The following is a 22035-nucleotide window of genomic DNA, read 5'->3' on the forward strand; positions in this document are numbered from 1 at the left end:
TTAAGGGTTTTATTTTTATACTGAGTTTTTCTTCCATTATGTCTAAGACTCAGTAAAGTCTGTTGCGTGTTACAGCCTGGAATTGGTTGTGCTTTAGGGAAGTAAGAGAGAAATCATACTGTCCACATTAGGGCACAACAGTTCAAAGGTCTCGGGGTTAATGGAGGAAAGACAGGCTTGATTGCCACAGGTAAGCTGCAGGGGTCAAAATGGTGAGTGTCAGCAGAGAGCTGGCCAAAGCTGTTCTCATTGGAATATAAATGTAAAAGATTCAGGTTTCTTCAAAGCAGAGCCACTCAGAATCTTATGACCTTCTACCTTCCCATTGGCAACATGAGTGGTTAAAGTAAGACAACTAATGTTTAAAGCAGCAACAAATTTTAAATAATTGATTCTTTCAGCTCTCAGGAAAGTATCTTTTCAATTCCATGCATTCTTAGAGTCAACAAATGCCCAACATAGGCAGTCCTTTCACGTAGTTGGCAGAGGCTTAATTAGCTCAATTCACTCATCAGGATCCTGTTAACACTGAGTGGAGAGGGCAGTCATTTGTTAGTTTGAAAAGAACCTATTCTTTGACTACAAGCATCATAATGCAAAATTATTTATTGAGCCAGTTCTAAGAAATACACAGTCTTGGAAACCCAGTCATAATCTTAGAGTTAAAAGAGCTCTTCCCATTCACTTAATTAACACCCCTCATTTTACAGATGAGTAAAATATAGACCAGCAAAGTGACTCACGCAAGGTCACATATTGGTAAAAATTTGTGAAATTACAGTGCAGGATAAGTTAATGAATGATGTGTATTACTCTAGAGAAAATATGTAGCTTTGGTTTCAAGTGAGCAGATGTCAATGAACATATCTGTTAATCTTCCTCATTTATGTCTATATATAGACATATTATGAACACATTTATAAACATAATGGTGATAAGTTAAAAATGATATACTAAAATATTCAAGTTGCTTAAAATTCACAGTATGGTATTAACAACAATGCACATTTAAAGAACCATAAAGACTTGATCAGACCTTTGAAAGATCTTGATATGAGACCATTTTATAATCTCATCAGAAAAGACTGGCCCAACATTAGGAAACCCTGTCAAAAATTTTTAAGCTACATCTATTTGAAGCCCCTTTTATCAGCATCTAACTCCATTTTTTGTGGTTGATTTTGGTCTCGTCTCAGGAGGTTTTCAGCATTGCTTTGGGAAATCAGAACACACAAATGCTTTCTGAACAGACAGCACTACCCACTAAAGGGCAAGCTCCTCTCTGACTCCTCTGCCAGTTACTTCATTCACTGTGAGTGAGGAAATACTTGTTCTGAGTTACTGCATGATTTTTTTAAAAAGTCTTTTGCTTCTCTAGATTTTATACGCATGCACACTGGGGACATCTCATCTTTTCCTCAACCCCCTTGTTTATCTTTGAATATCCTTCCGAGACTCCTGTTCATAAGCAGTTTCTAGGTTTCTGGTGGTATGATTCATAGTATGTTGATATGCAAACCTGCTGGTAAGTTAATGCTATGTAATAGCCTTTTCTAGAAAAAAGAAAAGGTGACTATTTAATAATATTTTAACGTATGTGCATTAAACAGAGATGAAGTCCTCTAAATCTTGTAGATTTTTGTGTTAAATGACTTTGTGGAAAAGATCATTTTTGACGTGGCATTGTGGTGTTATAATTTGTTTTCAATACTGTAGTTTCAATACATTTGGTTTTTAACACTCAGTGAGCCAGATTCTCTGCAAATACCAACCTAAAAATGAACTGATAAAGTGTTAACTCGCTGAACCTCTGGGGTGCCATTTGGTGCACAGCTCTGTAGGATATGACTGCTGTGATGCAGTCAAACATTTGGTGAGGGCTTAATAAATACTGTTGACTGGATTAAATTCAGGATGTTGAGGGACATGAACATGTCTGAATCATAACACAGAAGCAATATTGCCACGGCAGAAGTCCAGACTGCTGCAATAGTAAGAGTGGGAGGGGGTTATGATCATAAGAGATTCATAAGCTAAATACCCTTTTCCCAGTCCTTATGCTATAAATGGGGCGGTACTGCCAATTCTATGTGTATGGTATGTGACCCAACCCAGGTGATAGAAGGAACGGGACAGCAGGGTCAGGGTGGCTCTAACTACATAACCTTTAAGTATTCTTGGCCCTGGCGTCATGGCTTTTAATATGCACAATTTAGGGGAACATGAGAACTGACAAGAATGACCTTTACCAACAATAAAAGTAAAACTGGCTCTTTGTTGTTCTTTTTTATGATGGATCCATTCTATTTTTTAAAAATTCCTAAGACTTAAATCACAGAAGACTAGGATACAATTGAATATTGTATCACATTTGTTTGGGGTGTTTTTTGCTTGGTAGGTTTGTTTATTTTCATTTTGCAATGTGCTTTCATTACTGTTTCTCATTTTACCTTTGAAACAGTCACAGTAGATATTGGGAGAATTTGATAATAACCTAATTACTTATGATTTTCTCACCTCCTTCTCCCACCACGACATAGGTACAAAGTGGCAAAACCAAGACTGTAAGTCAGGACCTTGAGGATCATCCTCTGTGCTGCCCTTGAAAGTGTGTATCTTGGGAAACCATGTAAACACATTAATAATTTTAATTGAAATCACTTTTAACCTTCAAAACTCTTGTTTATAAGTGGCTATTTATTTCAATAGTAAAACTTTATGTTTAACTCTTTTAAAATAGAGATTTGGTTTTAGTTAAAATTAATAAGCCTTCATAAGCAAATTTTTTTTCTAGAGAAAAATAATACTAATAGAAAACTCTAACAATACTAATAGAAAACCAAATTATTAGGCTTTTCTTCATAATTTCACCTTGTTATAGAGCAATACTATCTGTAGGACTCATTCTTTAATATTCGTCATTAATGCAATAAGACTCCTCTCCATTTTTATGTATCTTTGGTGTTTACATTGTTAAGTGCAATATGTGCAATTATTTCTTGGATATAATCATTTGCAACTCAGCTCCAACTTGAAATTGTCCAAAACTGAAATAGCAAACACATCACAATATTGAAAAAAAGTGGAGATTTTTCTAAGGCAACAATTTAATGACTGACTGCCACTACTAAAACTGTCGTGTGATTGATTTCAAAGCAAATGGTTGCTGATCAATCCCTATTCTTTCAGATCTTTCCTCCATACTAACATTTATACTCTCATCTATTCTTATCCAATTGCTGATTATCTTAGAAAGGTTCTTTTTAACCACTCTAAAATAGTCTATGTTTCTGCAGCAATGAGCATAATTGACAATTATGGCACATTATTTACAGCTCAAAACATCTCTGCCAAACTAGATAACCACAGTGCAGTGAAGAGCAAGTCCACAGAGGCATAAGAGAGGTGGGCCTTGAGACTCCCTGGGAAGAATTAAAGATTAAAATGGAATAGGCTTGGTTGGCAGGGTCAGACTGGGGCCAGAGGGTAACATAACACAAAGAAAGTTATGAAAATCATACATAGAGTTGTCAGATATGCTCTATAACAATGGAGACCATATATATCTTACACCCGGATGGATAACTAGACTCCAGCACAACCCTTGATACACAGCAGTCATTAAACATTTGCTGAATCTCGTAATGAAAAAGCACAAGCCAGAAGGCAGGAAAAATATCCAAAGAAATAAAACCCCTAAAGCTAAAACTCCTCACTTCAGTTTGTTGCTAATAAAGATACAAGCAACAATATCATTTTGGTTTTTCTTTATACTTTGCACTTTTCAAAGAGTCTTTACCTATAGTAACTCCTCTGATGTTCTTGGGACTCCAACGAGTGACCACAAGTGAAAAATCCCGTTTCCATATATTTCATTTTATCAGGATTCTACACTGTGACAACCCTGTCAACCTGGTATCTTAGGGGGTGATTGATATGGTAGAGAAAGGTCAGTCTGGGAAGAGGTCCGTTATTTTTATTTAACCATAAAACTCCCCAAACTTACCCGATAATCATTCCTTTTTTAAAAAATATATCTTTATTGATTTCAGAGAGAGGAAGGGAGAGGGAGAGAGAAACATCAATGATGAGAGAATCATTGATCAGCTGCCTGCTGCACACCCCCAACTGGGGATCAAGCCCGCAACCCGGGCATGTGCCCTGACCGGGAATCGAACCCCGATCGTCTGGATCCTAGGTAGACGCTCAACCGCTGAGCCACCGCTGGCCGATAATCATTCTTATCGGGTAATTGTGAGGAGAGGTAAATGCAGATATCTCTACCGTGCCATACAAAAGGTATCATCTTTTCCAAATCGCTCCTTGGTCTGCCCTTTCCAGGTAGGCACTGGGGGAATAAAATGGGCTGCATATCTCCCCAGGGGCCGCTGAAAGAAAAAGTGCCTCCAAAAGTTCAGCAATGGAAAAGTACAACTGGAAATTTTTTATTATTTTAAGAATAAGGTAAATCTGGTTTATAAACTTTGGACAACATTTTTAAAGTCTTCCGTGAAGAAAAGGCAATTCTAGGGCATCTACTGGGCATATTTCATCAAGTGGGCTCCTCCCCACTGTACTCAAAACTAACAGCCCATGCGGGTGGGCTTTAAATTCAGTATGCAAATAATATTCTTGATATCCTATACCTTCCAAACAGCCAGGATTTGCTTCCAGTTTTGAATGAACACCAAGTAAACAAAAAACAGGGAACCTCAATTAGAAGACATCTGGTGAGTGACAATTCTATCCAAATGCAGAGCACCCAAAAGAACCCCAAGTCAAACGGAGGGCAATTTCATCAAGAAACTAACAGATCCAATTGAGCAGAAAATAACCCGAATCTTGCCACACTGCTAAGAAGAAAATTGTACAGGCTACTAGGAAACTGAGAGTTCAGTGTAAAATACTAAATGATACTTCAGAACTCAGTACATAAGAGAACTGATTAATAAAGGATTTAAATTTATCTAGTTCGTTCTCCAGATGAGAAGATTTATAAAAATTCATGAGTTCAAAGACTATCAACAGAGATATTATATGGAAAGTTGCTTTAAAATATTTTTAAATAGGCCCCAATTTTAAAATATACTATAATTATAGAAATTTTTATGTGCTTCCCTTGTCTGCACCTTTCCTTCCCACTCCTTGTTAGCATAAAAGCAGTGGCATTGCCGGAGGGAAGTGGAATGACTCAGATAATTGACTCTGAAATCTGCAAACCTCTGAAGTTAGCTCAACTGGGAAATCCACTGACAGGACAGGTAATTCAGAGACCTATGCCATTGGACTGGATGTTAAGAACAAACAATATAAAACAAGCAGAACAAGAATCATGAAGGAAGGGAAAATATTTTTGAGTAAAATTCAAAGTAGCCCTAAGTCTACGGAGAGATTATTAGAACCTCACAAATCATCATTGAGTCCCCTAACAAAATCTAGAAAGTAGAAAATGAAGAGAAAGATGTCGACCAGATCAATTTCAGTGTTATCCAACTGAGATAATATGTGGACTCCAGGTTATTGGTCACCATTCTCTGAGCATTAATATCAATGACTTATTAAAATCATCCCTTAAGAATCAGACTATTATAATGTTTGTATTCCCCCCAAATTAATGTCAATGACACCCTAATGTGATACTATTTGTATATGGGGCCTGTGGGGGATAATTACAGTTAGAAGAGAGGTCTCATCAGGAACTGAGTCAAGATAGCATCTTGATCTTGAACTTCCCAGCCTCCAGAACTCTGAGAAAAGAAATGTCTGTTGTTTAAGTCAGCTTGTCTATGCTATTTTGTTATGGCGGCCTGAGCTGACTAATATAGTCTTTTACCTCAATGCTTTGATTTTATATTTATTTGGGAACTGATCTTCAATTCAGTTTATGAATAAGTATACATGACCTAGAAACAAGAAACTCATAACTGGTAGGAAACAGAACTCTCACCTACTTTAACCACCCATCTCCTGCCTGAATCTTTTATATGATATGAAGATCTTTAATTAAAAGTGGCTCTGAGGATTGAATCCAAGTCTTTGAATTCAAATATTCTTTTTTTCACTGCACCAAGGATCTCTCCACTATTTTGACTACACACCCCACCAGTAAAAATATATTGAATGTATTTTCCCAATTTATGTGTTTATTGATTGCACACATGTGCTACTATATATTTATCAAACATATGCAAAAAGTTGAAATTTGAAAAAGGGTGACATTAAAAAGTAAATATAAATAGAAGTCCTAACATAGTTTTTAAAGCCCACATTGGAGATTGTTATATTTTATCGCACTGACTGACTCCCTTACACCAGGAAGTCAGTAAAAAGCTACATCAGTGAAAACTTATCATAGTATTAAAAAATCCCAGAGCCTAATGTTGGGAGACTGTGATTATTATTCTCAATACAAGAATAGTAAATCTGTTATTTTTAAAATGATTTTGAACAGAAGTACAGGCTGCTAGAGTTAAATCTTTAACCCAAGAAAAGCATACTATTTCAATTTTTCATTGAAGAAATGCCAAGGAAAAGTTGAGTCAGGAATAGTTATGCCGTGGTCGCTATAAATGGCTCCTTTCCCATTGGGACCAATGGATTGATAAGAGCCAACAGAGTTAACACAGGTTGCTAAAGGACTGGGGTAAAGTTTTGACCACTGTTGCAAATTAAACTATTTAATTAAAAGCAGAGTTGTTTCTATAGCACTTTTTAATAAAATTTTCTAACAGCTTTAGAAGGTATATTATATATTAATTACCCTGTCTCTTTCTATCCTAAATTGCTATGCTATATAAGTAGAAGAAAAAAATAGATGTTTACAACTAAATTCTGTTCTAAGTTAAATTAAATGAATTCATGAAAACATATTGGAGGCAAGGGAAGCTAAGCTTTAAACAGAAAAGTCAGTAGAGTCATTACAATGCAATAGCAAACAAAAATTAAGCATCCCTTCTACATGGGATTTTCTGGCTATGAAACTTAGAGCAATACCTTACCAAATCTCAATTTACCACTCATAGTTTTGAGATAGAATGGTCTTATAAACAAATTGTTAAATCTGTCATTGTTGTACAAATGGGACTTACTCAGTGTCACTTAAGCAAAAGTCAGAAGAAGAAAAATAGCCCCCAGATTTCACAGATGGCAAAGACACTTCTGAAGGTTAGTGCAAGAGAATCCTCTTCAGGCTCCGCTCTCCCAGTGTATGGACAAAGAACCAGAACCAAAAAAAGGAAGCCTGTGATCTAAAGCACCCCGAGAGGTGTAAAACTCCAAGAAGTCACACACAAACTTTGATAAGTCCTGTGAAAATAAAATGTCAGCCCAATATGTGGTGGCTTGAAAACATTAAAAAGAAATAAAGCCTTCATACCACAAAGTTGATGGGCAAATCTCGGCTGTAACACTTACTGTTGAAAATAAATACTTCAAAACAAGAATTATCTACTAGGTCAAGGTTTTTTCTTTTCTCCTTCCCCCCCTCCCCAATTATTATTAAATCAGAAAATCCAAAGTTTTTAAAGAAGCATATGCTATCTGAATAATCATCATTTTTAAATTTTATGACATATCTTCATTTATTTTTCCTTTAATGTCCTAATTTTTATAGACTTGATCTGGACAACATGGTTTTCCAACGTTGGTATTTTTCAGGCACTAAAAAGGGGTTAAGAGATTTTTTAAAAATCCCAGCGTTGGCTGCATTTTAGGAATCAAAGAAAAGAACACAGGGAGTCTCATTGATAAGCTATGGAGTCTAGGATAACACTAAAGAGAGAACCAATAATTTACCTGGATGTATCAAGCACTGTGTGTTGCCATCATACTCATATCACCCTTTAGAATATGGAGTCAGAATTCTAAATGTCCCACAGCTGGAAAGTTGAAAGAGCCAAATTTTGAATTTAATCATGTATGATTTTATTTTTTAATTGAATTTATTGGGGTGACATTGGTTAATAAAATTATATGGGTTTCAGATATACAATTCTATAACACATCATCTGTATATTGTATTGTGTGTTCACCACCCCACGTCAAGTCTCCTCCCATCGCCATCCATCTCCCCTGTACCCCCTTCTACCTCCCCCACCCCCTTTCCCTCTGGCCGTCACCATACTGTTGGCTGTAACTATGAGTTGGTTTTTTCTTTGCTTAATCCCTTCACCCTTCTCACCCGCCCATAATCCCCTCCCCTCTGACAGCTGTCAGTCTGTTTTCTGTATCCATGAATCTGTCTCCACTTTGTTAGTTTATTTTGTTCATTAGATTTCCACATGTAAGTGAAAACATCCGGGACTATATCCAAAGAAACCTGACACACTGGTTTGAAAGAATATATTCAACCCTATGTTCACCGCAGCATTATTTACAGAAGCCAAGATTTGAAAGCAGCCCAAGTGCCCATCAGTAGACAAGTGGATAAAAAAGCTGTGGGGCATTTACACCATGGAATATTACTTAGCTCTAAGAAAGAAGGAAATCTTATCTTTTTGAGACAGTATGGATGGACCTGGAGAGCATTATGCTAAGTGAAATAAGGCAGTCAGAGAAAGACAAATTCTATATAATTTTAAAGCCCACATTTTTTCAACTAAATCAAATTACCTCTTAGGCAATTCATTTCATCTCCCCAGGCCTCAATCTCAATTTCCTTATCAGAAAAATATAAAAGGGTTGAGTTGAAAGATCTTTATGCTCTCTTACAACTAGAAGAGGTAAGAAATTATATATCAGAAAATCTATAAACTTTATAAGGCCTATAAAATTCAGTGAAACCATTCTTATGAGAAATAAATATTAATACCAGGTATTCTAAAAACAAATGATGTAGATAGAACAAGTATATAAGTCTGGATATAAAGCTTAAATTATTTGCTTCCTGTCATTTTCAATTGATGGCAATGTATTGTAGAATAGCTTCCCACTTTTTAAATTTGTGGATGTCTTTCATTGTCATATATAATACCATGTATTGATCTTAAGATATTTCATTTTAGGTTCATTTATTATAACAGTCTGCCTATAAGTTCATCTTAATATAATATTTAATAATATTAATAATATTTGACTCATTTTGACATTTTCAATTTAATAAGAAATATAAGCACTTTGATTTACTTTAAATTAATGTAGTTTATGCTATTTGACTTACTTTGAATTAATTTTAAGAAAATAATTAATAAATTTTAAAATTATATATTTTACTTGGCTTAGGAACTCAATATATATTAAAGTATAGATCAAAACTAACCACATTATAACATCAGAAATAATAATTATAAAAACACCTGCTTTGATGAACTGATGTTTGAAAGTTTTTAATAAGTCAGCTAGGGTAGGTCTTATTTTACTTATCCATGATGGAAACAGAGAATATGTTTAAGGCTGCTATTTCTAAGCACTTTCTCCACAGAATATTTTGCAGGAATGGATAGACTTTCCAATAAATGAAAAACTAATTTAGAAATAACTATCACTATATTTCTACCCTTTTTAATATCTTGAGTTCCTAGAGATGCATTGGGGGTGCTATATAAAGATTTTAATTAGGGAAATGGAAAATTGTAGATCTGGTTAAGATAGCTTGGGCTCAAACTTGCATGATTTTTAAAAAAATTTTTTTAAAGTGTCCCCCTATTTCCTATATTTAATCAACAATCTGTTTGGGATATAAATTCAATAATAAATTTAAATTTCTATGGATTAAATAAAATTGCTCTCCAGGCTCCTATATCTTAAAACACCCCCATCTCAGAGGCCTGAGACTCAGGTTCACCCTCTCCTGACTCCCTCCGTGGTGCTCACTCACTGTCTCCATCTCGGGAGAAGGCCCACGTCCACCCTGCTAAGAAAACCAGGAGCTCAGGAGGCACCTTCCACCCCTTCCTCTCCCCCGCATCTCAGACCCAACACCTTACCAAAACCTCTGCCATCTTTCCTTCTAAACACAGTGGCACCTCGGGTTTCGAGCGTTTCAGAACCCGAACAGCCTTCGGGAAGGGATTGCATTCGAAACCCGAGGGACCACTGTGCCCCTTAAATGTGCTCAGCCTTCTCTGTCTTCCTACCATGGCCACCCGTGAGTTCGCTATCCGAGCCTTTGGTTCATGGCACTGAAGCCCCCGCTCTCCCGGCCCCTGTAGAGTCGTCGCCCATGTGCTAGCCTTGCTGGGAGCCCCCACTCCTCCTTCGCCCTGCTAAGCTAACCGACCCTTCAGATCACAGCTCTCAGTCACCTTGCCTGGGGAAGCCTCGCCTGGCTCCAGGACCAGGCCAAGTCTTTCTACTACATGCTGTCGCCGCTAGGAAGCTTCTCTGAGTGGGTGTCACAGTTTATATATTCACTCACTTTGTTAACACATCATGATCTGCTATGCGAAAGGCACTATGCTGAGGGCACGGTGAGGACCAGACAGACCAGCAAGGCCCCTGTCCTCAGGAAGTTTACGCTCTAGGATGGAGGAGGCCGTTACATGTGAGGACGGGGTGAAGGATTCTTGCCCTGTGAAAGGAGGTACAGTGGAGAAGTGTTATTTTACACTTATTTGTGCGATTCTTGGGTGAGCGTCTGTCTCCCACAGCAGACCATAAGGGCATAGGCATGGGGCCATGCCTTGCTTTTGTAATGCCCATATGCTCAGTTCCTCCTTTTTTTTACCCACTACAACTACAAATTATCCTCCCAAACTAGCAAAATGTCACTTTAAGTTAAAGGTAGTTTGTTTATATTTTTATAGCTAAAATTGTTCATGGGTCCCTCCCAAATAAAGGAAGAGTTCAGAGCATTGATCACTAATTAGGGACACTGCACCAGGTCTTGAATGTGAGTAGAAAAGTATGAACACTGATTTAAGTGTTCAAGAATAAATAAGATGATCATGTAAAGACAGTGCTTTTCCCCTCCTCATTTGTATACCTTTGCACAGTAACAATTACAAGATATACAGAGACACACTGGAGGAGCAAAGGCCGTTCTAACATTTAGAACATCCTCTTTGGATTTTCAAATGTCCTAATGTCAAGGAAATACACTCTCAGGTTCTAAATCAAATTAATTCTTTAAACTTTCCTCATCGAACACAAAAAATATCTCCTTCTAAGTGTACAATTTTGTATTTTATTATGACAAAGATTTAAGGGGTGGGAGGATGAAATTTTTAGACCAGTGCAAAATAAACTGTTGAAACTCTAAAGTAACAACTTCTAACTAAGCAAAAAGTCTGGCTCTTTTCTCTGATAAACAGTGATCTCCTGCTTAGAGTCGTTTAATTAAGTGGAAGCATGTCCTTTATGCCAGTGGATTTTCAAGTCACTAAGAAGCAACGAAATGACAGCTCAACTGTTTACATTTGGACAAATGTAGGCAACTCAGCTCCTCCTAATCAGGCAAGTGTGAGTCCTTCCACCAAGATGAAAATGTTTGCATTAAGCAAATTTAAATAGGAAATCTAGCATCATTAGGTACTCGCAGTTCCTTAAAGTCAAGGCTCAGTTAATCATTTGCTTTCCGAATGTTTTCCTCCAAGAACAGGGAAATCCTTAATGATATATTTTTAATTATCTGAAATATTCTCCCTTTTGCCTTTACACATTTTTCCATATCACATGTCTCTGAAATTTAATAAAAGGAGAAAGCTTTAAGTGATGACTTACTTTCATACTTAAATAAGAAAAGCTCAGTAACAGAAAGATGTGTCTGCAGCCTGTTCATTTGTATGCGGGTCACCACCTTTTCCAATGAGCCACTGCCTAATAATAGAGGGGATCCCAGGCTCCAAGCCATGGCTCTTTATTTTAAATAATAATGCATCCAACCAAACACCAACCAATAAAACAAATGAATTTGGACATTCCCTGGGAGTTTGTTGAATTTCCTTGGTTGGTTATTAAACACAGTCAGTATTCAGTCAAAGAACTGGCACGCCTCTGGGTATATTCTCATTTTTTAAGATACCCTGTGGGTGCACTATACTTCCCTCTCCACATAGTCCTGCATTACTCACCCCTAAAAGCTGGATGGTAACTACAGGCAGAATCAAAGATGGTCTTGGGCCATCACAACAGAATCCCTGGTTGTAACACAAAGCGTCTCCATACTAGAGAAATGTGTTTGCATTTGTGGTTTTTCTAATGCCTTCAAATGAATGTTCCTACGTCACAACTACATCTGTTTGGATGCTTTTTCCCCCTTGGGTAAACGAGCAAAGGCACATGTTCTTAGAATTGTCTGATGGAAATTAACAGTCTACTTTTATCCCCGCCTTGTGTAGCTTTGAATTGCTCTGTTTGTTTATGCTTTCTTTCATAAGATAATAGAAAACTAAAACTTATCACTAATTTGGTACCGTAAGAACACTCAGGAATTGGAAATAAGGGTTACTCTCCATCAAGGCCCTGAGGATGTTCACTTAGAAAACTTTTTAGAGGAGGAGAGAAATTAAAGACATATGCCAGGGTAGAAAGCTCATGAAAGTTATGCCCCACTGATCGAGTATTTGCATTTTTCAAGGTTTACATAAATTTCCAGGATGTGATTGATTAAAGTACCTAGTGATGTTAAGTTCAATTTATCCTGTTGGACTTATCCAGAAAGTTTGATATACAAGACATAAATTTCTTCAGTTTCAATTTTTTAATTATATCCTTTCTGCATGCATCCCCAAATCAGGGTGTCCAATATCATGCCAGGAGGCTCATCCGAGTGAGTGGTAATAAGGCATATAAACTGGCTGAAAGACAATTCCCATCAAATGTCAACCGGGTCACACAGACGAACAAATCCTCACTTGTTCATAAGCTGTACACGGTCAGGGAACTGACCAAGGGTTTCTCACAAGCCCGATTATGATAGCACAGTATTAAAATCGAAACAGTAAAAAGTTACATGTACTCATTTTTAGAAAAGAAATCAAAACAAATGCTACTTACACTTTTGCTCCGGGAAAGCAGATCACAAGTATTTCTTTTCATGGTGGTGTCTTAAGTAATTCAAACAGGCACTAGTTGTTTCCAACGTCACTGCTCTCACAGCAACAATGATCCACTCAAAAGCCAACTGGCATTCTGAAGAGAAAGGCAAGGAAATGTTTAATCAAGTATATGATTAACACGTGTGCTTCTCAATGCACTGCTGTCTTAGAGTAGGACAGTAATTCTTAAATTATTCATCAGGACAGCCTAAAATGATGCTGTGTTTAAGCAGTAAAAGTATTCACAAGCAACATTTCCAAAGCAGCTTTTGGTAAATGTAAGTTAGAAATTTCAAGCACCATCTGTTTTCTATTAAATATTCAAGTCTACACTGCTAGTAGCTGAAAAAAATAGGCATGGTAGCCACAACCTAGTTACATGTATGTAATGAAAATGCATACTGTACTGGGTATTTGGTGAGTCCTTGCTGGTACAGCTAGGGACCCCTCAATTTTCCACCAACGGATCACTAAGGCTGCCTTGTCCACCACTGGAGGACCCTTGTCTACATCCGAGAGCCCTCTGCCCACTAATCATAGCCCCCTGGTTTATTAGCAATAATCCACAGTACACCGAGCAATCCCAGCGGCTCTTTAGTAAATTTAGTGAATTCTCTACCATTTTGGTTCAAAGTGATTATAAGGAATAGTTGGGAGGAACAGTTTACCTAATTAAGCAATAGCCACTTGTCAAAGAATATTCCAGAGTAGTTGCCACTTGAATGACATGACAGCCTCATTACCTAACCTACAGTTCCTACCAGACACTAAGAAGGAGATTCTCTGTTTTGAGTTATGGAGGAAAAGCAAACAGAACAACCATGGTGCTGTGTTCATCCCGATGCTCAGTTACATTTGGACATTGCTTACAAACTCACAGGGTGTATTTGCATGTGGGCTAAGGTGCCTTTTAGGAGAGAAATCGCTCTAAGGGGAGCAGGGATGAGGCAGACAGGCTTGACCAGAGCACAGGCACTCTGCCATCGTGGGTGTGGGGGGACACTGCAGGTGAGACTGATTCTAACAGCAGCACGTATTCTATCGTTTGCATTTGTTCTAAGACTCTCAAAAGACTTGCGTCTGAGGTTTATGGAAAAGAGTAACAGTGACCAAGGTCTGAAGGAGTTTGTTTTGCTAAAATGATTGAAAAATATCAAGGTGCAGAGTAGTATGAATTATATATTAAAAAAAAAAAGAGAAAAAAAGCGACTACATATATTTTTAAAAGCAGGCAAAACAGGAGGGAGGACTCCATGGAACACAGCACCTCCGTGGGCCCCTGGAGGAGGCCAGCCCTCGGCAGGAGGAGAGCCCAATGGTTCCCCACACCAGTGGAGCTTGACGAGCTCTCTAGCAACCAGCAAGGTCACTCTCAAGGATCAAAGACTTATTTTGAACACAAAAGTCACCCCTCAAGACTTACAAAAATAAAAGAGAGATATTTTCAATGAGGCCAGAGATTCTACAATAGCAAGGTGAAGCTAGAATTAGAGAAATAAAGTTTATTACTGTTAAGAATATGCCTAGGTGTGACTTGGGGGGGGGGGGGGGGAAGGGTGCTGAGGTACAAAGCTTTCTTCTGGGGCTGATAAAAATGCTTACCTGAAGTTAGAGAAAAATGCAGTCAAATATGAGTTGCTAGGATAAATATGGTTATCTGAGTGAGTGGATTTTTAAGGGTGTGGGGGTTGGAGGGAAGAGCTGATCCACAAATGCGAAGTTCTCAGCCAGTATACCTCCAGGAATTCAGTCACCTTTACTGATTAGTTACAGTGCCAAGCATTTTATTAGTTCTCAGAAAATTATGTTGCTCACCTAGATCAACTTAAGAAGTGCGCAGAAATAATAGAAACTGTGAACTAAATATTCCATACCCAGGGGGAAAAATAAAATCCCCTAAATGCTGTAGGAAGCTTTTATACTATCAAAGAAAAACTCGTTCAAAACATCTCATTATCCATTTAGTATTTAATGAGTACCTTTAGGGGCAACCATGAAATAGTTGCCCCTAGTGGGCTAGTGATGCAATGGTTTTAACAAGTAAGTGAAATCAGACAAATGCATTTGACCTGAGGATTTGCTAAATTAATCAGATTTTTAACAAATTTATCTTCACATCATTTAAAGACCATCATTAAGAGATACTATTCTCTAGGAATTTGTAACTTGTAGAAATTGAAGAGGCAAATAGATTTAATTGAAAACAGCTGATGGGATGGCCCTTCTTACCCATCTAGGAGGCACCACGGCCTCACTAAGCAGTATGGATCTTGGAACCAAATAGGCATAGGTTAGAGCTTCAGCTCCCTAATTGCATTCTGTGTAGCTTTAGCTAAGTGACTTACCCTCTCTGAGCTTTTTCCAGATCTGGAAAAGGGAGGTGATAACACTCGTGTTGTTGCTTGCCGTGTTTCAATGAGTTTTAATGTGTATAAAGTAGTATTTAGGAGAATGCTTGGCTCTCATCAGCATGATCCTTCATTACTATCATTTTCTGCTCTCCAATAAATGGCAAGCAACAACCACCACCCATTCTTATTTTTTCCCTAAAAGTACCTAATTCCCTCAAATAAAACGAACTTAGGCAAATGTACTTTCATTGTATTGTTTTAAATTTATTGATTGATTAGAGAGAGAGGCAGAGAGAGAGAGAAACTTAGCTGGTTACCCCACCTCCTTATGCGTTCATTGGTTGATTCTTATATGTGCCCTGACTCGAGACTGAACCTACAACCTTGGCGTATCTCGATGACGCTCTAACGACAAATGTACGTTCAAATACACAATAATGGACACTGTGTCAGTTCGGGTCCCAGGAGTAAGCAGACAGTACACTTACATTAGGATCATTCAAAGAGGGTTTAGCAAAGAGTCTGTTAAAGAAGATGTGAGCAGAGCAGAGGAATCCACCAAAGACGGCACAGCTCTTGGACTGTAATAATGCAGTTTTTACCACCTCCAGGCTAAGGGTTCAAGGAGATTGATGGCTCACCAATACCCAGGAGGAGACAGTCACAGAGTGAACTGCCTTGAAGAGGGGGGCTATTCTCTGGGACAGAGCCTCAGGTGGCCCAGAAAGGAAGGAGATGAGGGGATGAACGTCATCGCATCCCCCTGCCCCTCCTGATCTCGGCTGGGACTCCCCGCCGCCCGGTGGAACAGAGGTGAGGGCACAGGGAGCTGCTGCTGTACACCTGCACCCCACGGCCACGCTCCCAGGACAGGCCTCCGAGGGGGGCGGCGAGGAGAGTGGAGCTGGGCCTGTGGAAGATGTGCCACACAAATTTCACCTGAAGTCTCCGGAGAGGATTGCACTTTCCTATCTCATTTCATCGTAAGAAAAATATCTATTATTTATCCTTAATTCTGGCAGTAATCCTGTGAAGTAGATATCGTTACCATATTACCTCATAGTACAAAATCGGAAATCAGCAACAAGTTAACTAAGTTGCCCAGTAAATAGCAGAGCCAAGATTCAAACCCCATTTGTCTGACTCCAAAGTCCATGTTTTTCCTACCGGGCCACAGTGCTTTGCTGCCAATATCGTGACCCGATGCATTTTAATGCTCCACAAGGGGTAACCTGTGCAAATATCAAAGCTGCGCCTAAACCAGAGGATGTTTGATTGCAAAGGCTGACTCTCGGGAAGGCAGTTATCGGGGCCCCTACAATTCCTCCCTCAGCAAAGACGATGCTGTGAGGCTGCGAAACGCGGGCCCCCTCCAGGTGCACGCCAAGGAAACCGGGTGAGAGGACACTCACGAAGGCGGCCTCCTCACTGCAGGGGCTCCCACGCAAGAGTTAGCTGGGGAGAGGAAAAGGCAGCTCCTGCAGGGAGAACGCTTTAGAATAAAAACCAACAGAGATGGGAGCTGAAACACTCCGAGGCAGGATCTGAGCTGCAGCACCTGCCTACATTTTGCTGCTCTGATGAAAGGATAAAGGAGTTAAGACAGGTTCTTTCCTAGAGATTAAGGATTTAGGGAGTGGAAAAAGCCCTGGACTGAGCATCAGAAGAAATAAGTTCTACTTTCATCCCCGTGTCATATACACAAGTTGTATGGTATTAGGAGACTCTCTTCTCTTCTTTCTCTACCGTTTGCTTGCCTCGCTGCAGACTGGAGGTGACAATATTCTCACAGCCCACCTCGCAGGGCTGTGGCGGGGATTAAGTTAGATAATGTGTCAGACAGTGAAGGGACAGCCTTCGCAGGGCACCCTGGGGGAAAGAGGGAAGTAAAGAGCAGGAAACCTCTGTGGTCATCTTTAGACTGGACCAAGAAAGAGTCTTTTCTCTTACTTCACAACTTTAGAAGGAAGAAGGAAATGTCAGGAGCTTAGAAACTGCGGCAAATGTCTAAGTCACCTGTCTTATATGTGGGGAGGGCAAATTAGTGGGCACTTCAGAGCCCGTGGCAATCATTCAGACTTTCTGAAAAGTCTGTTTCTTGATGTTTTTAATATTTTTAAATTACACTTGACATTCTCTATTATTTTATGATAGTTTCAGGTGTACAGCATAGTGTCTAGACACATAGAATTCACAGAGTGATCCTCCCAATAATTCTGGTACCCACCTGGCCCCATGCATAGTTATTACAATATTATTGACTATGTTCTCATATAGTGCTGTCAGCACCATAATAGTATAAATCTTTGGAAAGGAATATATTTTTATATAGTAATTCAAAAAGCAACTTGGAATACAGAAGGTGCTTTATATACAAAGGTGTTCTTAGCAGTGCTGCTTATAATAATGAAAGATTGGAAACAATTTAGATGACCAATAGTAAGGAAATAGCTAAATAAATGTAAGAAATCTCATGATGTAATGTGCGTGTGTGTGTGTATATATATATATATATACACACACATATATCTATATCAAGATATTTTAATTACATGAAAAAATGCTTCTGCTATAATGTTAAATAAAAAAAGAATTAATGTGGCATAGACATTATGATCTTATAAAAAGTTATGCACAGAGAAAAGACTGGAAGGAAATATAGGAAAATATTAGGAGTTGTTTTTAGGTGCAAGTATGATGAGGGGGTTCTGTTCTTCCTTCTATATTCTTCAACTTCTTAAATTTTCAACATGTGGGAAAACAAAATACTTAAAAGGAAGTATTTGCATGAATAAAAAACAAGTAATTAACGATCTCTTCCTGCTTCAAAGTATCTTTTAAGAGCTGAGCTTTTGCTGGTATGATTTTTTCCAGGATGTTGTTGCACTGTCCACTCAGCTGTTTGTTTCTGAGAGTCCACCTTTGCTGTTTCATACACAGTGCTTGACTTTGCCTTTTGGGACTCTAGTGACTGGGAAAAGGCTTAGCTGGAAAAGGCTTAGTTGGCCAAAAATTAAGTTCTCTCTTGCTGCCCCTGTTATTTCACCCCCCACCTCCCCACCCCCCCGTTATGGCGACTAGCCAAAGAAAACCTTCAGGCTCTAATTCATCTAGAAATTCAAACAGTTATTCAGGTCCCCCTATGCTAGTTTCTGGAAATGCAAAACACATGGAACTCAGACAAATACAAACAATGAACTGAATAGGCAAACAAGAGATTTGGGTTGTGTAGGACAAACAGAAGCTCAATCAATAAAGTATCTATAAATTGGGGAAAGTGCAATGGAAAGGAAATGTCTGTCACAATTTGCAAAAGAAAAACTCATAAAATAAATTAACAACTGACCTCTTTATCTAGGTTTGGCTTCAGTAAGCTTTGTACCCTTCGAACAGTTCAGAGCTGCTTCTTAACAGTCTTCCTTAATACTGGATCAGGATCACACCTCAGCTTCCTGTCTCACCCCATCTCACTTCTTCTTAGCCTCGAGAGGGTGAAGGAATTTCTCCTGCTGAGAGGATGACATGGTTTTCCCTCTCCCCACATACGTTTGTGTCTTCAGCTTACTCTCTGCCCTCCCCCGTCTGCTCCAGCTCTTCCTGGCTGCCTCCTCTCATACTCTAATTATTGTCTCCAGAGTCTCTCCTCTTGTTTAAAAGAGAAAATCATCCCCAGCCCTATATTCTCTCCCCTCCAAATATCATTCTTTCTCTCCATAATCAAGTTATTTGAAAGAATTGTCTATTGATCTTGCTCTCCCCACCTCCTACCTTCTATCCCTCAACCCACTGCAGCCTGTTTTGCTCTTTCTATACTTTAACTTCTTTCTAAAGATTCTCAGCCTCCACATTGCCAAGTATAACAAACTCTTCCCACATTCTCTTACTGACCTCCCTACTGTAACACTGGTAGTTCCCTCGAGAAGCTCTCTCCTCCCTTGTCTTCTGTGATATCACTCCCTGCTGGCTCTGATGGCTTCACTTCTTTCTGCTTCACGGGGGCCTTCCGTTGGCTCCTTAAATGCGCATAGAACCACTGCTCTTACTTTTCTTCAATACTTCCCAAATGTGACTGCATGCCAAAGTTATTCAGAAATTCTATGAAAGGCAGATGTCTGACCCTCCGCCAATGAACCAGAACATCCAGGAGAGGTACAGAGGACTCTACTTTTGATCAGATCCCCAGATAATGCTCACGATGCTTACAGAGCACCATACTGTTGATTGGCACTTGAAAATCTCTGCTCTACATTAACCCCTGGCCATTCCATTGGTTTTCATTGCTTGATTTGCTCTATGTATGCTGATAACATACATATGTATGCTAATGATATATGTATGTATATCATACTCTGATTTCTCCTGAGCTTCAAATTTTTACTTTCAGAATCCTGCCAGACATCTCCACGTAGAAGACCCACAAGTATCTCAAATACATGTCTACATACGAACTCAACATTTCTTCTTTCGTCACCCCCAAATGTGTTCCTTCTCTCTCTCTTAATGGGGTCGCCACCCACCTGAGCCCGAGCCCTGAGCCCCTCCACGCCCTGATCACCAGGCTCAATCAGTGGTCACACCCTGCTGGAGCACCCCGCAAGCACTCCCCAGCTCTGTCTTCTCTTTGCAGGTCCCCGACCCTCGCTTTCACACTTTTACGGACCCCACCTCAAGCATCTTCCAATAGGTACCAAACAGGTACCTCCTGTCGTCAACACTGCCTGTTCATCCCTCCACATCTCATATTTTCCTCATTTGTTGTACTGAACCCCGCCACCCCACGCTGTTTCCCACATCCAAGTCCTGTCTTTGTTCTTGTTTTCTTTCTTCTTTTGCCCAAATCCACTCCCTTTCTTCCTCACTTCCCTGCTGCTACCTCAGGACTCAGCTGCCGTGCCCTCCCCCCGAGCCTCTCCACTCTCCCATAGCGCCGGCCCGCCCCTTTGCCAGCCTGAACCAAAGTCCTTCCCTAGTGCCTTCGGGGTGCCCCCAGCAGCGTATCTGTCAAATACACCGTGAGGAAAAGCAGGTTTACAGTTGCGAGTAGGCGAAACACAGTTTATTCTTGAGTCATTACTTATTAATTTTTGTATTGTGTTCCACACGAACTACTGTAGGCCTACTTTTGCCCCACCCTGAACACCGACATGTCCTGTGTCTCACGACCATCGCCACCCTGGACTCTAAGGCCCTTGAGCGTAGGAAACATTTGATGTTTGTATACACAATCACAACATAACGTACGCTCAATAAACTTTTACTGAATTCTGCCAAATTGAACTGCTTCCCTTGACTAGAATTATGAGAAGAAAAGCACATTTTGTCTCTCGACTGAATCAAACATTTTTCTTAGTAGCTTATACTCGTACAAACCATCCTCCTAGTCCCGTCTGCGCCCCCAGATGATGATGGCAGTCCCTCTTATTGATCCGCAGTCATTTACTAGGCACTTGTGGTAAGCAATGAACGGCGCTGGGGCCTGGGGCCTGGGGACGCAAAGACAAATACGCTAGAAGCTCTCTCTGCGAGGGGCTCGTAGACTAGCGGGGGGAGGACAGGAGCACAGGCGCTAAGTGCTCTGAAGGAGGCTCAGAATAGCTGGCGTGGGACCCGGAGGAGGCAAAAAGTGATTCACACACCGAATGGCTTCAAAGCCTATTCTGAGTTATTCTGCTCTTGCGAACACTTCGCTTTAAGTTGTTCAAATGCCATTTCATATAGTGATGATTTTCCCCAAGTAGAAGGTAAAGAACATGAAAGTAGGGACTAGCAGTTCCTTTCATCTCCTTTGTACATCTGGTCAGACCTCTGTCCCTGCAGAAGAGGTGGCCATAGGCGTCCACACCCACCGAGTGGTCCGTAAATGCCCATTAAGTGAATTATGTGCAGGTGATCACACTTATATAGGAGAACACAAGCCCCTTTTGACGTCAGTACAAATTTATTATAAAAAAAATTGACATTTTGGAAAATAAACTACATCATCTGGCTCCCAAGGTAGCCCAATCTTCACCTCCAAGGGTATGAAAATGTCAAAATACCCTCCCTTTCAATACCCCCCTTGACCAGTATTTCAAAATAGTTCAGCTGAGTCATCTAGCAGCAAATAAATTACATTTCTTTCTAAAATTCCTCTCTTTGTAACTTTCCCGAGCCTGAAATACTTGCAGCTCCCTACAACACAGCTCTTACCCTAAATAAAAGGTCAGGGGCTTTCCATTTCATCCCTCCCAGATGACAATACCCTGCTCTGGGCTTAGTCTCCTGCTGCAGCCAGGGAAGGGACAACAGAAGCTTCTTTTCAACAGCCCTCGAACCGTGTCCTCCCACGGCCGCATTAGAGTGCCCTCCCAGGCCTGGGCAGTGGGAAGCGGCTAGAGCAGCTTTGTCCTGTGAATCATAGGACAGCCTGGTGCGTAGCCTGCTAGCCTGAGGCCTAAGATGGAAGGAGCCTCCTCTGGAATATGCCGCCTGCTAAGTTATAACACATTCATTGAGAGCCTCAGGACAAAACCCCCTGAGTCACCACGAGGGAAAACAAACTGATGGCAAGACAATCCCCACAAAATCTCTGGTTTAAGCAGCTCATTACCTACAAAGGATGCTGGAGTTCGCTGAAGCATTGTGGCTTTTTTCTTTTCCAATACTCTTCTGCCCCATATCAGATTAAAGTCTACCATTTGAACTTTTAAATTTGAGGTGAGCAAATGGCA

At 39.8% G+C, this 22035-nt stretch overlaps 1 protein-coding gene across 1 annotated transcript in view; it reads right to left on the reverse strand.

The window, feature by feature from the left end:
- The window catches only part of PDE4D (phosphodiesterase 4D), an 896187-nt gene extending 883197 nt beyond the window's left edge, over nucleotides 1-12990 (reverse strand). The window contains exon 1 of the mRNA XM_087815369.1: nucleotides 12934-12990. Within this exon, the coding sequence (XP_087671495.1) occupies nucleotides 12934-12975 (42 nt within the window). The 5' untranslated portion in view covers nucleotides 12976-12990. The remainder of the gene's footprint in view (nucleotides 1-12933) is intronic.
- Nucleotides 12991-22035: the final 9045 nt, after the last annotated feature.

This window comes from Miniopterus natalensis, chromosome 3 (assembly GCF_054644295.1).
Source record: "Miniopterus natalensis isolate mMinNat1 chromosome 3, mMinNat1.hap1, whole genome shotgun sequence".
Classification (NCBI taxonomy): Eukaryota; Metazoa; Chordata; class Mammalia; order Chiroptera; family Miniopteridae; genus Miniopterus; species Miniopterus natalensis.